We start from the raw sequence: 16,217 nt of genomic DNA, 5'->3' as shown, positions 1-16,217 counted from the left end.
TTGTTCCCTGTTCCAAGCCTCTCCACACAGTGCATCACATTAAAATTCAGGAAGTGTTTCAGGGCAAAGACCCAACCCAGTTGCCGTCACTAGACATTGTGGGAGTAAAGTCCTGGTATAGCCCCAGAAGACTAAAGGTGGCACAAGTCCCAAGGATCCTTTCAGAAAGAGCAAAAACTCTGCAACATGGGGGCCATCCCTCAACAGTGTTCCAGGCAGCTGAGACAGAGCAGGCATGCTGTGAAAGTTGTCTGTGGGTGTGCAGTGTAGACAACACTTCCTATGAAATGCCTGGACTACCAGGCATTTCATGCCAAAAGTGACTGGATGGGCCAGAACTTGGAGAAGAGGAGGTGGCAGTCACACAGACACATTTACAGAACACCACCTGCCTGCAGAGGTGAGCTCCTGCTTATGGAGAAAGGAGAGTCAGAAGGGCCAGGAAGGAAGACCAAGAAGGCTAGAATATCAGACCTCGGTTTGGCTGGAATCCAGAACTGCTGTGGACAAGTGACCCAGCAGCTGCCCACTGGCCCAGTCTGAGTGGTAATGCCCAGGGCAGATGTCCCAAGCCCATGGCACCCTAACTACAGGTGGCAGAGAGCATGTGCCCCAGGATCTTGGTCACTGAAACCAGTGGAATGGTGTCCACGGATGCACCTGAAATGTCCCTCCACCTGTATCCTCTGGATAACAAGGCCCTGGAATGCTGAGTCATACCTTGTAGAAATTCTGTCAGTAATTCTGCCATTGCTCACATCATCTACTTATTAAAGAGTGCATAGCACAGATTCCACCTGAGGACTTGATAGGACACAGAGACTATCAGGATAATCCAAGTCAGCGGCTGGACTGAGGGAAGGAACCCTGGCATGGCGTGCTGTCAACAACACTAGCACTTTCAAGTGGACAAGAAGAACGCATCAAGAGCATGTGTAATAATACCTCTTCTGGAACGCTGGTGTCAAATGGGTCTTGGCTGGGAGAGCCCATTGCCAGTGAAGAGGACATGCTTTTCTCGAGATCGCTGAAGCCCTGCACATCCAGCAAGGTGGAGAAGGAGCTGGAAGGGAGCAAGTCATCATAGTCTCCATCGGGCTCTGGGGGGAAAGAGAACAAGAGAGGAGTGTGGGGAGGGGGTCTGTCACTCACATCTAGGAGTGAGAACCCCTAATGTCCCGAGCAGTGGAACATGTTTGCAGATGTTTCTCTCCCTTTCAAATTTTCTCTGCCCTTTTACATAAAAGATAAAATGTTTAAGAAATTAAGATTAGGGGTCAGGCAGTGGTGCACCTATGTAAATACACACATTACAGTGCAGAAGGCCCTAGGTTCAAGCCCCTGGTCCCCACCTGCAGGGGGAAAGCTTCACAAGTGTTGAAGCAGAGCCGCAGTTGTCTCTTTGTCTCTCTCCCTCTTTACGCCCCCTCCTCACTCAATTTCTCTTTGTATCTAGATAATAATGAATAAAGTAAAAAAAAAAAAGAGAAAGCAGTTAAGATTTTTAAATAAATACATGACTATAGTTACAGGTCAGCTAGGTTTTCTCCTTCACGCAATACTCAGCTGGACACCAGAGACCTTATAACTGTGCCCCAGGCTCCCCATCTGGGAAAGGGGTTTCCATCAGCAGTGCTGATCTTTCTTGCCTCGTTCCTCATTTTCACTCTGCAGTAGGTAACACATCCAGTATTGTGCTGCCTCAAACACTAAACCACACTTGTCATCAGGGCTGCCTGGTCTTCCCATTTGGAATTCACCAGGTCTCCTGATTGGTATCTCTTCCTTCCTACCGGGCGCCCTCTACAGACTATTTATAACAAAGCTACTGCTGCCCTGTCAGAACCCTTGAGTGACTCCTCTGGGCTTGAGCAAGGACCCACCTCCTCCTCTGCTTTGTGTGGCCTGCCATAGCTCAGCTCTGTGACCTTATGCCACATCACTCACCCTGCCCACAACCAGCCACATCTGCCATCTCTAGTTTTTTTTATTCCCTTTCCCCATTTTACTGAATAGGACAGAGAGAAATTCAGAGGGAAGGGGAAGATAAAGGAGAGAAATATAGACACCTGCAGACCTGCTTCACTGTTTGTAAAGTGACGCCCCCTGCAAGTGGGGAGTGGAGGCTTGAACTAGGATCCTTACACAGGCCCCTGGGCTTGGTGTTATGTGTGCTTAACTGGGTGCACCACCATCCACCGCCTCTAGTTTTCTTGACACAGGAGTTCTCTGTAGCCCAGGGTGCTTACAATGCTTCTGTTCTCTCTTCCTCTTTCATGTTGTCTAACCAACCCTTCTGGAGGCTCCCTGTCCAGCCACTCTGTAGCATGCTCACATATAGCCGTGTGGCCAACCTACGTTCTTCCTAGTAGCTAACAGATGCCCAATAATGTCACTGAATGAGTTAGAGCTAGCTAATGACATGAATGATAAACACTCATGAAGTCAAATGCACACACCCACAGCCACTTCACAGCCAGCCAAGTAGAAAGATCATGAGATAGGGCACCAAAGTAAAAACCCTGTGGTGAGGGGTAAGGTGGACATGTGGCTTCCTGGGCCGGCGGGGGGATGGGAGGTGGGATGGGACACAATCTTTTGGTGATGGGAATGGTGTTTATATATACACCTATTAAATTGTAGTCATATAAATCACTATTTAATTAATATGAGAGGGGGAAAATTGATTGTATATCTAACAAAGGGACTTTTCAAAGTTAACCCAATTACCAAATAATGTGATGGTAAGAATAACTATCCATTGTCTTCTTGAACCCTAAGACAGTAGAAACATCACATTTCAACTATAGAGCCTAAACTTCCCCCAGCCCTGGGACCCTAGGGTAGTGCCCACTTTCCCGTATGCTTCTCCCAATTCTTATCAAATAATACTGCATCCGCTGATCGCAAACTAATCAACTCAATGAGTGCCATCCCAGCATGTTTCACTTCAGCCTGTGTCCAGAGACTTCAGGTGTGGAATGACAACCCTTCAACTTCATCACTCGGGTGAGACATTTCCTTTCATAGTATTCTCTAATTCCATCCCAGGTGGTTCACTTCCTAACAAAGTCCCAAAACCTAGATAGAGACCAGGTTCCAGGAGATAGAGCATATGTTCACACGTATCCATAAACCAGGGTGAATATATACCTTAAAGCAGAAGTACAATAGAGTTTGCAGTAAGTACCCCCCTAACACTTCATCTCCACTATTCCAATCTTTGGGTCCATGATTCTTCAACAATTTGTTTGGCTTTGTATGTTAACTCTCTTTTCAGCCACCAGGTTCCAGATGTCATCAGGATGCCAGCCAGGCTTCCCTGGACTGAAGACCCCACCAATGTGTCCTGGAGCTCCGATTCTCCAGAGACCCACCCTACTAGGGAAAGAGAGAGGCACACTGGGAGTGTGGATCGACCAGTCAATACCCATGTTCAGCAGGGAAGCAATTGCTGAAGCCAGACCTTCCACCTTCTGCAACCCACAACGACCCTGGGTCCATACTCCCAGAGGGATGGAGAGTGGGAAGGCTATTGGGGAGGGGATGGGATATGGAGATTGGGTGGCGGGAATTGTGTGGAGTTGTACCCCCCATCCTATGATTTTTTTAATGTCTCCTTTCTTAAATAAATAATAATAATAATAAAAAAGATCATGAGAACTACCTCTTTGACCTTGGACCAGGACCCCCAGGTCTTGCGTCTTCTTATACCTGTCCAGGCACTGTCGGAGGTCTTCAATTTTCCGATCCTATCAATGAGACCAATGAGTACCATTAGTGTGCTGAGATTCAAACACAGGAGAAGGAATTGTGACACAAAGAATAAGTAGACAGGAATTATTAACACAAGTGAAGGGGGTACTTCTAAACTTTAGTAACAGCTAGGATGATTTTCCTACGGACAGCAGAGATATAGAAACGGTACCTCTACATTTAGAGATCCTATCCTTCAGCTGCCATCTTTAAAAAACAAAAACAAAACATGATAATAAGACACAAAACAACCAAAAAAAAAATCAACTCTGATTACTCTTCTGTGTTTTGAAAAAGTTGTACAACCACAGTCTTAATTAGCCTTCATCAATCACATTCTGGCTTTTCTCATCTCAAAACACTGTCATTTTAATTACCAAAAATGGAGGGGAGGTCATTTCTTTCTTCTTTTTTTTTTTAATTTATGAACTTTTTTTTAATATTTATTTTATTTATTTATTCCCTTTTGTTGCCCTTGTTGTTTTATTGTTGTAGTTATTATTGTTGTTGTCGTTGTTGGATAGGACAGAGAGAAATGGAGAGAGAAGGGGAAGACAGAGAGGAGGAAAGAAGGATAGACACCTGCAGACCTGCTTCACCGCCTGTGAAGCGACTCCCCTGCAGGTGGGGAGCCAGGGTTTGAACCGGGATCCTTATGCCGGTCCTTGTGCTTTGTGCCACCTGCGCTTAACCCACTGTGCTACAGCCCGACTCCCGGGGAGGTCATTTCTATCCTTTTGTCTAAATTTTGACCTCTAAGTGCATGTGAATAACTCCAGTCTTTTGTGTCTTTATTTTCTCTTTATCATTTTATTTCTTCTGCTACTATTTTTTTTCCCTCCAGGGTTATTGCTGGGCTCGGTGCCTGCACCATGAATCCACCGCTCCTGGAGGCCATTTTCCCCCCCTTTGTTGCCCTTGTTGTTGTAGTCTCATTGTGGTTATTATTATTGCCATTGTTGATGCTGTTCATTGTTGGATAGGACAGAGAGAAATGGAGAGAGGAGGGGAAGACAGAGGGGGAGAGAAAGATAGACACCTGCAGACCTGCTTCACTGCCTGTGAAGCGACTCCTCTGCAGGTGGGGAGCAAGGGACTCGAACTGGGATCCTTACGCCGGTCCTTGCGCTTTGCGCCACATACGCTTAACCCACTGTACCACCGCCCAACCCCCTACTATTTTTTTAAGTTATTTATTTACTTTCCCTTTTGTTGCCCTTGTTTTTTTATTGTTGTTGTAGTTATTATTGTTGTTATTGATGTCATCATTGTTAGATAGGACAGAGAGAAATGGAGAGAGGAGGGGAAGACGGGGAGAGAAGGATAGACACCTGCAGACCTGTGAAGTGACTCCCCTGCAGGTGGGGAGCCGGGGGCTCGAACGGGGATCCTTAAGCCGGTCCTTGCACTTTGTCCAACGTGCGCTTAATCCGCTGCGCTACCGCCCAACTCACCTTCTGCTTCTATTTTTATTTTCTTCTGTCTTCTTTCTTCTATTTGTTCTTTTTTTTTAAGATTTTACTTATTAATGATAGAGACAGGAGGGGAGGGATGGAGGGAGAGGGGGAGAGAGAGAGAGAGAGAGAGAGAGAGAGAGAACCAAACATCACCCTAATACACGCACTGCCAAGGATCAAACTAATGGCATTTGCTTGAGAGTCCAACACTCCATTCACTGTACCACCTCCCAGCCTGGACTATTTTTTCTTTTCTTCTGTTGATATCTTGAATGTTGGCCAGATCAACAACTTCTTTAACCCCCAACATCTAAACCCAACTCACATGACCACAGGACAGAGTACTGTCCTTGGCCCCCTCCTCCTTAGACCCCACTGTGGAAGATCAGACAAATGTTCTGCCCAGCTTTGTCTACACAAACTGTAACCTCAGCCAAGAAACTGACTCTGGCCACGTAAGATACCAAAAACTAAGGCTCAAGTACAGGTCTGAAAGGTGAAGAGGCATTAGTCTCCCAGAGGAGAGAGATGTCAGCTGGAGCCACCAATGTTTCAGTCTGGGTCACCCACATCCTGGGGGCTAAGCAAGTATAAAGGTCAGCTGAGGAGTTCAGAGCAGATAAACCACCTTGCCCAACCACACAGTGTGAAGAGTGATGGATTATACATTTCACTATGGTGTCTACTCTAGTTCACCAACCTACAGTTCTCTTTATGACCTATCAATTAGTCTATAATGCTACATTAATCCTACAATGGACACTGCTTTTCTAACTTTCTATCAGAAGTACCTCAAGTTTGGTAATGTCTGCAGTGAAGCTCAGGGCCAGGAAAAAACACAAAAACACCTTGCCCAGTTGAACAAGCACCTTCCCCTGCACAAGGCCTTTGGTTTGAGCCCTTCCACCACATGGAAGAAAGAACCACAGTTAGCACAGGGCAGAAGTCCATGGATGGGGAAGTGGTGCTGATTCTCTCTTTCTTCCTTTCTTCTCTCCCTTGCTAAACAAGGAATCAAAACACTGGGCTGCAGGGGACCACTCAGCAGTATTGCTGAGCTCTCAGGAACTTCATAAAAACATAAATTAAGTAAACTAAGATAAAACGCATTACTTGCCCCTAGGACTGAGCCTCAACTTGGATCCTGGTCACTCCTTCTAGCAGTTAGTTTCCCAAAGCAGAAACTGACTCTTGGCTCCATAAATGATTACATCCTGCCAGCTACACACTTGCCTAACATCTCATCCTCCTCCTCCCCAGTTCCGGGCCATTGCCTTGTGTCCTCCCTTCTTCCTTGCTCTCCTGGACAGCTGGAGAAATCTCAGGGCCAGGTGGTGGAGCACCTGGTTAAGTGCACCCATTATAGTGGGCAAGGTCATACATTCAAGCCTCCAGTCCCCATTTGCAGGGGGAAAGTTTCATGAGTGGTGAAGCAGTGCTACAGGTTATCTCTCTGACTTTCTCCTTTTCTATTCTACCCCCAAAGTTAGCTTACTTAAGTAGAAATTCCCCCAGGTAACTGCCAAAGGTCTGCAGAGCAAGACCCCACAGCACTGATGTCATGGAAGGGAGGTCTGTGCAACAATTCCAGCAGTCACACCTCCCACCCTTCCCACCCACAGCCCACACTCCAGAATGTCCCCAGCCAGTGCACTGGGCTATGTCAGGCCTTCACTCAGCATTGTCTTTTGGCTCATGGCTCCTTTGCCTAGAGACCATGATGGACAACACTTGCCCTTCCTCAGGATCTGCTCAAATCAGTCTTCTTTGGAACGTTCTGGAACCACCAAAATGTCTGTAACTCTCAGTGCCTCACAGCAGTCTCAATACCCAATAAGCTCATGGTCCTTTTTTTTTTTTTTTATGGGGGTTGGGGAGAGAAATGAATGAAAACAAAACGAATTTCTGTGTTGTTGTTGTAGGTGTGTGTGTGTGTTTACTGCCTCCAGGGTTAATGCTGGGGTTCGATACTGGCACTATGAATCCACAATTCAACAGCCTTTTATCCCCCCTATTTAAAAAAAATTTTTTTTTAATTTATTTTCCCTTTTGTTGCCCTTGTTTTATTGTTGTTGCAGTTATTATTGTTGTAATTGATGTCGTCATTGTTAGATAGGACAGAGAGAAATGGAGAGAGGAGGGGAAGACAGAGGGGGAGAGAAAGATAGACACCTGCAGACCTGCTTCACCGCTTGTGAAGTGACTCCTCTGCAGGTGGGGAGCCAGGAGCTGGAACTGGGATCCTTATGCCAGTCCTTGCACTTCATGCCACGAGCGATTAATCCACTGTGCTACTGCCCAACTCCCACCCACCCCTAATTTTTATTAGATAGGACAGATGAAAAAAATGAGAAAAGATTAGAAGATAGAACAAGAGAGAGAAAGAGAGACAACTGCAGACCAAGCGGAAGGACCTGCCTAATAATCCCGGTTTGAGCCCCTAGGCTCCCCACCTACAGGTGTGTCTGTCTTTCTCTCCCCTTCTCTATCTTCCCCTCCTCTCTCCATTCCTCTCGGTCCTATCCAACAACAACGACATCAACAACAATAACTACAACAATAAAAAATAAGAAAGAAATACAGGGGGAATAAAAGATCAGGACATTTGTGTTTAGTTCCTCCCAAGCTCCTCTTTACTTGAGATGACACCCTGTTCTCTAGGAGGGTGGGGAGGAGACCTGTTTGGAGGATGGAAGCAGGCCTGATGGTTGCTAACTGCTAGACGCTCAGCTGGACTGGTATGTCAAGAAGACACGCCATGCTGTCCTTAGCAGGGGAGTGTATCCCCGCTCAGCTGACTGACCCTGCTCAGTGGCCACATCCCTGCTCTGAGCTCCAGGATGAGGGGAGAAATGAGCTGGGAAAAGAACTCCTTGAGGCTTGGCCTAAGGCAACTTTGCCAAAACCACGGCTGCCGATTCCACAGCAAGGCAGCCCTGGGGAGAGCTGATGCTCTCCCTGCAGGAAAGGGGCCAGGAGTGGGACACACGCAGCATGGCTACAAAGGAGGCCCCCACACAGCCGATAGGGCTTGAGAATCACCTGTTTCAGGCTTTATCTGCCAACCCAGAATTCCTGGTGACCACAGACAGTATGGGCTAGGGACTGCATCCCACTTACCTACTACTGCTACCTGGCAGTAACAAGCTGACAGGACAGTATGAACACACCCTGTGTATGAGAGATCCCTGGTGCTGCATGTGACCACTAACTTTGATCTTGCACACAGTGCCACACGCAGCAGGGCGGGAGGGGACCATGTGCCCCTCCACACCATCAGTGTCTAAGTCCCCCCATCTGGGAGGTCCCTCCCAGGGGAATGCATGGGAACATCACAGTGTCCCTGGAGGTGCTGGGCAGTGCCATCCAGATACCTTTTCCTCATTCACCGCCATCAGTGACTCCATGACCTTTTTCATCTTCTGGACTTCCACATCTGAAACAGCACAGGAAGCACAGGTCAGCAGGGCTGATGATGCCGGGTATCACCGGGATGCTGTGTTGCCTCTCTCTGAATGGGCACGTTTACTGCCCAGGGTCCTGTCCTCTTTCTAGGACACTAGTAAAGTAGCACCCGCTCTCTCTCTCACCAGGACAATCCTCATTGTCCCTGAGAGACAACTAGGGCAAGGGAGCACTCCCCATCCCCTCCCCAGGCTACTGCATCTTCCCAGCTGAATGGCAGCAATGGAGGCAGCAATAAACACTGGATTTAAAAATAAAAATAATGATGATAATAATAATGATAATAAAAGCAGCAGCAGCTTATATGGCGGTGGGCAGAAGCAATGGGCGGTGAACCAAATGACAAAGGCAGGGGAATGACACTCAGGTGACTCAAGGGACATGGATGGTGACAGTCCAATGGCAGTGGGTTTACATGGGTGAACATGCTAAGAAGCTGATCATAGGTTCAAAGTGGAAGGATGATGGTGAGACCTTTGCTTCATCTGTAAGCTTCACTTCCAGCACTAGCTGAACAGACATTAAAACACAGGCCAAAGGGAGTCGGGCGGTAGCGCAGCGGGTTAAGTGCATGTGGCGCAAAGTGCAAGAACCAGCGTAAAGATCCCGGTTCGAGCCCCCGGCTCCCCACCTACAGGGGAGTTGCTTCACAGGCAGTGAAGCAGGTCTACAGGTGTCTTTCTCTCCCCTTCTGTCTTCTCCTCCTCTCTCCATTTCTTTCTGTCCTATCCAACAATGACAACATCAACAACAATAACTACAACAATAGTAAAAACAATAAGGGCAACAAAAAGAAAATAAATAAATATTTAAAAAAATTTTAAAAACACAGTCCAAAGGCAGCTAACTGTAATCTCCTAATACTCTGAAGTAACACATAAGCATGTCATTTTAATACTCAAAAAAAAAAAATTAGGGGGGCTGGGTGGTGGCGCACCTGCATGAACACATACATTGCATATAGAAGGACCTGGATTAGAGGCCCCACTCCCCACCTGCAGAGGGAAATGCTTCAAAGTGGTGAAGCAGGTACGCAGCTGTCTCTCTTCTTCTCTTTCCCTTTTCCCCTCCCCCTCTCAATTTCTCTCTGTCCTATTTTATCAAATAAAAAAGAAAGGAAGAAAGAAAGAAAGAAAGAAAGGAAGGAAGAAAGAAAGAAAGAAAGGAAAAAGGTAAAAAGTGGCCACCGGGAGCAGTAGATTTGTAGTGCTGGCACTGAGCCCCAGCAATAACCCTGATGACAATAAAATAATAATAATAAAAAAATTAGGGTAGAGGGTATTTAGCATAATGGTTATGCAAACAATACTCTCATGCCTGAGGCTCCAAAGCATCAGGTTCAAGCCCCCATACCACCATAAGCCAGAGCTAAACAGTGCTCTGGTGAAAAAAATAAATAATAAATAAATAAATACATAAAATTTGAGCTGACAAAAAAAAAAAAATCAACCTGAAATAAAATTATCTATTTTAAAAAAATTGAAGTAAGGACTAAGAAATGACTCTGTGGGAAAATTACATTTCTTACCATGTATGAGGTCCTGGGTTTGATCCCCAGAGCCACATGGGGCACCATGGACAGCAAAAAAGAAAACTCTATGGATCGTGGGGTGATGCTGTAGTGTCTGTCTCTCTGTCTGTATGTCTATCTGTCTGTCTCTCTCTCTCTTTCCTTTTTTCCTGTATGTCTTTCCTTTTTTCCGGTATGTCTGTCTCTCTCTCTCTTTCCTTTTTTCCCAACCTTATACTAAAACATGTAGAATAAAAAAGTGAATTGAGTATAGGCAACTCAGTAGTGTAGCAATTGCATGAAGCCCTGGGTTCACTCCCCAGCATCATAGGAAACATAAAATTCCAGGGCAAATGACCTCACCAATGTGTCCTGGAACTTCACCTCCCCAGAGCCCTACCCCACTAGGGAAAGATAGAAACAGGCTGGGGGTGTGGATCCACCTGCCAATGTCCGTGTACAGCACAGAAACAATTACAGAAACTAGAACTCCTGTCTTCTGCACCCCCCAAAAATAATTTTGGTCCATTTCCCAGTGGGAGAGAAATATTAGAAGGAAGATGACCAGAGGGCTCTGAACTCCAACTCCATCAGGACCCAAGGAGAGAAGAGGAAAAAAAAGAAGGACACTCGGAAGTAGTAATAAGTACAGCTGCGACTTAAAATGGAAAAGAAGGCAAAACCATGGAGAAAATGGGCAAATATATATATATAATTAATCCATTATCTGTGACCTTGGGAGAACCACTGCAGTTTCCAATGCAGGGAATGGGAATACAGAACTCTGGTACTGGGAAGGTCGTGGAGTTGTACCAATTATTTGTAATTATGTAAATTACTCATTAAAAATGGGGGGGGGGCGTGAAAACGAGCTCTCAACTAGGACAGACCTTGAAAGAACCAGCTTGTCTCTGCAAGTGGAGCCATGTTTTCTCTCTGACACCACCCCCTGCACAAACCACCTGCTGCTGCCCTGTTTTCGCCTGCCTGTCCACCCTCTGTGCTGAACTCGCTGCAGAAATGAGAAGCTTAGCGATGAAGTGGCTGGACATGTGTGGGGAGAGCCATGTGTGGGAGCATGTGCAGAGAACAGCCCGGCTTGTGCTTGTGGTGAATACATGGGCTGATGGAGATATGCTGAGAACCTTACTTTTGTCTTTGAGCTTCTGTTTTAAACTTTCATCTGTGCAGGGAGACCCACAGAATCAGAGGTTAGCACACAGAACAACAACCAGTGATATTTCCAGAGCCCTGCTATTTAGTGTCCTACCTAAGGACTTGATTGTGAAGCCCTAATCTGAGACTCTGGGACATGGGCTCTAGGACACAGTGCTCTGTGTGAGGTTAGAAAGAGAATCAAGGAAGCTGGGCGGTGTCGCAGCGAGTTAAGCGCACATGGCGCAAAATGAAAGAACTGGCTCCCCACCTGCAGGGGGTTCGCTTCACAAATGGTGAAGCAGGTCTGCAGGTGTCTGTCTTTCTCTCTCCCTCTCTGTCTTCTCCTCCTCTCTTAATTTCTCTCTGTCCTATCCAACAACAATGACAGCAATAACAATAATAACAATAATGCAACAAGGGCAGCAAAAGGGAAAAAATAAAAAATAAAAATTTTCTTTAAAAAAAAATAGATAGAGAATCGAGGGCCACAGAGATGGTTCAAAGTAGAAGCATGAGGGCCTCAGGTTCAAGTCTCAGTACCACCATATGCCAGAGCTGAGCAGTATAGTCTGGTCTCATTTTGTCTCACAAAATAAACCTTTCTTTCTCTCTTTCTTCCTTCCTTTCTTTTTCTTGCCTCCAGGGTTATCACTGGGGTTTGGTGCCCGCACTATGAATCCACTGGTCCTGGAGGCCATTTTTCCAATTTCTGTTGCCCTTGTTGTTGTTATTATTGTTATTGCTGTAGTTGTTGGATAGGACAGAGAGAAATGGAGAGAGGCAGGGAAGACAGAGAGAGAGAGAGAGAGAGAGAGAAAGAGACACCTGCATACTTGCTTGACTGCTTGTGAAGCGACTCCCCTGTAGGTGGGGGCTCGAAGTGGGATCCTTCTTACGCTGGTCCTTACTGCCCAGCCCCCCAAAATAAACCTTTCTTTAAGAAGCTGGTAAGTGGGGCAGTAGCGCAGCGGGTTAATTGCACATGGTGCAAAGCGCAAGGACCAGTCAGGATACCGGTTCAAGCCCCCGGCTCCCCACCTGCGGGGGAGTCCCTTCACAGGTGGTGAAGCAGGTCTGCAGGTGTCTCTCTGTCTCTCTTCCTCTCTATCTCCCCCTTCTCTCTCAATTTCTCTCTGTCTCTATCCAATAACAAATAAATAAATAAATAAATAAATAAATAAATAAATAAATAAAATTTTTTTTAAAAAGCTGGTAAGAAAGAAAAAAAAAGTGGTCTGGGTGGTGCCACAGTGGATAAAGCATTGGATTCTCAACCATGAGATCCTTAGTTCAATCCTCGGAAGAAGCTGGTATGGGTGTGTGTGTGTGGGGGGGTACTAGGGGTGTGATTTCACCACTCTGAACTACTGGGTTGTTGGAACCAAGTCCTGACACATTTTTGCATAGAAAAAGGAGGCCGGGCGGTAGCACACCTGGTTAAGTGCACATGTTGCCATGAACAAGGACCTGGGTTTGAGCCCCCACTACCTAACTGCAGGGAGAAGCTTCACCAGGCCGGGGGGGGGGGGGGGAGGTATTACCAAAGTGGAGTTTTTGTTTTGTTTCCAATGGATCAGAAATCACTTTGGTTATTGACAGTCACATCCATCACTTATAGTAACAAAAGCTGGATTTGGATCTGGGGAGACAACATAATGGTTCTGCAAAAGGCTTTCATGCCTTCAGGCTGTGTGGTCCCAGGATCAATCCCCAGCACCACCACAGCTGAGCAGTGCTCTGTCTAAAATAATAAGTAAGCAAATGAATAAAACATTTTTCTTAAAAGCTGAATCTGGCCAAATGTTGCCACATGTGTTTACATTTGCAAATATTATTTTAAAATGCTTTTCCTTCAAGTTATTTTCTATCAAGTACAACTGAGTTATTGAAAAATTAAGAGTTCACATACGATTTAGGAAAAATCTTCTCAGTTATGGGAAAAATCTGAAAAAAAAATTCATGTACTTTAAAAAAAAGCTAATTTTTTCTTTTGCTTTCTTGATGAACAGAACAAAATTTCCATTGGCTTTCCAAAGATATGAAATCTCTCTTCTATCAAAGGGGCAGGAAAGGTTTCGCAATCTCACAAGGTCTCAAGCTCACTGAAGAGGAAATTCATTTGGGAATCCATGAATCATTCCTAATCTGTCTCCAGTGTTGCTGTTAGTAGCATATACACCTCATGTTTCTTGACCGTGAACACTCCATGGCCTCTCCAATATGGACAGGATTGATTTACAATTTGGGAATCTACAACAAACACCCAGTAAAAGCCAGACTGCCCTTCCCACTCACCCCTTCCCCAGCTGTTGAGAAGCAAGTTAGGAGCTTCAGAAGCACAGCAGAGTGAGATAGAGAGGTAGGTGTGTGTGTGTGTGTGTGTGTGTGTGTGTGTGTGTGTGTGTGTGTGTGTGTGTGTGTGTGTGTGCATGCGCGCACGTGCTGAGGGAGGAGCAGGAGGAGAGTTTCCTATTTGGGGGGTCAAGATGGCTTCTGCTATTCCTTCTATGGCTCGTGGAAGAATTAATAAAGTAAGCTGATAAATATGGACTTCCCACTCTTACCTCGATCAAGAATTTCAATTCCTTCTCCTTTCATCTTGGAAAGCAGATTTTCTTGTAGTCTTTTGACTTCAGATTCCTTCTCCTCCAGCTGTTCTTTCAGAGATGTCAGCTCGTCCTACAAAGAATAAATTAATTTCATAATGGTGGGTTCTGGCTAAAAGGGAACACACAGAAAGCATGTGTGAACTGTGGTGAAAAATATGATTTTGTGAATGAAACAAACACACAAAAGACTACAGGAATATGGATGCAAACAGAGAAGCAAGACAGACAAACAGAGACAGCAAGGGAGCAAGACAAGGAATAAAAGCCCATTCAGTAAGAACCCTGGAAGAGTTGTTTCAGGTTCATTCATGATCAAACTGAGAAGAAATCTTTTCCAAAGTGATTACCTCTAGAATTAAACAAAGAATCTAGCCAAGCTCATCAGAGAATCAAGTTAGATGCTTACTTAGCATCGTAACAAGCAAACTAAAATGCAGCCTATAGATATTCCTGCTTGATATTTAGTCAGTTTTTCAAGATGGCACTCGCGCTCCATGGGTAAGGGAGCAGGAATTGGAGAGCTTTAGCCAGATCCAGGGGGTGCTAAGTAACCATTCCATCACTAAAAAAGAAAGACAGAATTTCCCACAGCAGTGAAAAAAAATCTGTAAAAGACAGATTCCTTCTTTAAAGAAAGTATAGGGCGGAGGGTAGGTAGCATAATGATTATGCAAAAAGACACTCACGCCCGAGACTCCAAAGTCTCAGGTTCAATCCCCTGCACCATCATCAACCAGAGCTGAGCAATGCTCTGGTAAAATAATAATAATAATAATAGATAAATAAAATAAAGGAAAAGTATATAACTAAGAATGACCCTGAGACCAGTGTTCTAACATATATTTTGATTACAGATTACTGATCATAGATTTAATGTTTTCATTTTCACCTTGGTAAAGAATTTACTTCAGGGGCTAGGTGGTGGCACACCAGGTTGAGTGCACATGTTACAGTGCACAAGGACCAGGTTTGAGACCCTGGTCCCCGCCTGCAGGGAGAAAGCTTCATGAGTGGTGAAGAATGGCTGCTGGTGTCTCTCTTCCCTCACTACCTCCCCCTCTCCTCTCAATTTCTGGCTGTCTCTATCCAATAAATAAAGATAATAAAAAAATGAATTTGTTTAAAAGAAAATAAAAGAATTCAATTCAGTAAAGATCGAGTTTTGTTGGGCATACTTAACACAGAAATTAAAAGTTCAGAAACGTGTTCTAACTGCCTGACTGATTATGCTCAGTGGCATAGATGGATGTGGCCCTGTAGTTTTTAATTTTCTTTCTTTCTTTATTTCCATGAAGGAGACAGAGATAGATCAGAGTTCAGCTCTGGAAGGTGTCAGTGTGGGGAACTGGACCTGCAACCAACAGAGCCTCGGGCATGAAAGCCTGGTGCACCAGCTGTGTTTCTCTTCTTACCTTCCTTGCCATTTAGAGGTGAGTGATGTATACAGTCAGCTTTGAGAAAGTCCCCAGGAAGAGACAAACTATATAGCTGATTCAAAACCGTGTTTGGAGCTGAGAGAGTCTAGCATGAGGCTTCATTATAAGCTGTCATTATCACTATTGGTTCAGATGTTTCTGAAGAGGCTATCGGAGGTCATGCTGCCCCTTTATTCAACTTCACACTTGTGCTTTGTTTCATTTCTGTCCTCACTGGGGCTTCACTGCACCAGGATGGCTTTTCAAATAGAAAAAGACAGAGGGAGAGGGGCCAGGTAGTGATGCACCTGGTTGAGCACACGTGTTGCCATGCTCAAAGACCCAGGTTCAAGCCCTTGACCCCCACCTGCAGGGAGAAAGCTTCAGAGTAATGGCACAGGTCTGCAGGTCTTCCTTCCTTCCTTTCTTTTCTTTCTTTTTTTTTTTTTTTTTTTTTTGCCTCCAGGGTTATCACTGGGACTCGGTGCCTGCACTATGAGTCCACTGCTCCTAGAAGCCATTTTTTTCCCTTTTGTTGTCTTTTTTGTTTGTCATTATTATTATCGCTGTTGTTGTTGGATAGGACGGAGAGAAATGGAGAGAGGAGGGGAAGACAGAGAGGGGGAGAGAAAGACAGACACCTACCTGCAGACCTGCTTCACTACCTGTGAAGTGACTCCCCCCACTGCAGGTGGAGAGCCAGGGGCTCAAACTGGGATCCTTACATTGGTCCTTGCACTTCATGCCATGTGTTCTTAACCCACTGCACTACCACTTGGCCCCCAAGAAAGATAGACACCTGCAGACCTGCTCCACCACTTATGAAGCCAAACCTCCTGCTGATAGG

General features: G+C 45.4%; 1 protein-coding gene across 11 annotated transcripts in view; it reads right to left on the bottom strand.

The window, feature by feature from the left end:
* Positions 1–16,217, bottom strand: part of PPFIBP1 (PPFIA binding protein 1) — a 150,877-nt gene that overhangs the window by 33,736 nt on the left and 100,924 nt on the right. For 9 of the 11 annotated variants that reach the window (XM_060194558.1, XM_060194559.1, XM_060194560.1 and 6 more), the window contains 5 exons: positions 13,911–14,025; positions 11,339–11,371; positions 8,588–8,649; positions 3,668–3,752; positions 946–1,100 (listed from right to left, as the gene is read on the bottom strand). In XM_060194558.1, the coding sequence (XP_060050541.1) occupies positions 946–1,100; positions 3,668–3,752; positions 8,588–8,649; positions 11,339–11,371; positions 13,911–14,025 (450 nt within the window). The remainder of the gene's footprint in view (positions 1–945; positions 1,101–3,667; positions 3,753–8,587; positions 8,650–11,338; positions 11,372–13,910; positions 14,026–16,217) is intronic. The other 2 variants (XM_060194563.1, XM_060194567.1) reach the window with 1 other exon arrangement.

The sequence above is a fragment of the Erinaceus europaeus genome, chromosome 7 (genome assembly GCF_950295315.1).
Source record: "Erinaceus europaeus chromosome 7, mEriEur2.1, whole genome shotgun sequence".
Taxonomy (NCBI): domain Eukaryota; kingdom Metazoa; phylum Chordata; class Mammalia; order Eulipotyphla; family Erinaceidae; genus Erinaceus; species Erinaceus europaeus.
This window is presented reverse-complemented; position numbering and strand designations above follow the sequence as displayed.